This window comes from Arachis duranensis, chromosome 9 (genome assembly GCF_000817695.3).
Source record: "Arachis duranensis cultivar V14167 chromosome 9, aradu.V14167.gnm2.J7QH, whole genome shotgun sequence".
Lineage (NCBI taxonomy): Eukaryota > Viridiplantae > Streptophyta > Magnoliopsida > Fabales > Fabaceae > Arachis > Arachis duranensis.
The window spans coordinates 23,498,336-23,499,135 of NC_029780.3; the positions used below are offsets into that span (position 1 = coordinate 23,498,336).

Consider the following 800-nt stretch of genomic DNA (forward strand, 5'->3'; position numbering starts at 1 on the left):
TTAAATTAATATTAAAAATTGGTGAAAAATTATAAATAACTAATATTATATTTTAATTAAAGATCTCAGAAACCCTTAATTAGTGAAATGGGATAAAATATAAGTTTTTAAAGCTAATTGAATCATCACACCATAGTCGGAATTTTGCCGTAGTTATTTTTTGATTTTGTGACAGTTTTAAACAATTTTTAAAATATTCTATAGTAAATAAAGAAGCATCACGTCTTCTGATAATGATAGAAAAACAAAAAAAATACTTAAAATTTATCTTATTTAATATTTATTAATTATTACAATAATAAATAAATACTAAATAAGATAAATTTTAATTATTTTTTATTAATTTATTTTAATTACTAAACATTTTCGAACGCTTAATACTTCAATTAAACTAAGTACATTTCATACCTTCTAAGAGTAGAGCTTTGATCTATTTCTTCTTTGTAATTGAATGCGTCATCAAATCCTAGCTTATCTTTAAGAAATGCCACCTACATAAAATTACACAAGAGTTAGGCTTTCTTAATGATATACCCAATGCAAGTTAGATACCAAAGTGTTAACAAGTGTTGACCTTGTTTTGACTTCCAACACAACCAACAACATAGCAACCAAAAAGCTTTGCATATTGCCCAACCAAACTTCCAATACTTCCACAAGCTGCTGACACAAAAACCTTTTCTCCCCTTTTGGGTTTGCATAATTCAAAAAATCCCACATAAGCTGTCATTCCCCCAAGCCCTAAGAAAAAATGAAGATTTTATAATTTGCACTGCTGTTCAAACATAAGCGACATATAT

General features: G+C 26.6%; 1 protein-coding gene across 1 annotated transcript in view; it reads right to left on the reverse strand.

Moving 5' to 3' along the window:
- The window catches only part of LOC107465161 (2-alkenal reductase (NADP(+)-dependent)-like), a 24,750-nt gene that overhangs the window by 836 nt on the left and 23,114 nt on the right, over positions 1-800 (reverse strand). The window contains exons 3-4 of the mRNA XM_021130886.2: positions 575-741; positions 409-491 (exon numbers count right to left, since the gene is read on the reverse strand). Of these exons, the coding sequence (XP_020986545.2) occupies positions 409-491; positions 575-741 (250 nt within the window). The remainder of the gene's footprint in view (positions 1-408; positions 492-574; positions 742-800) is intronic.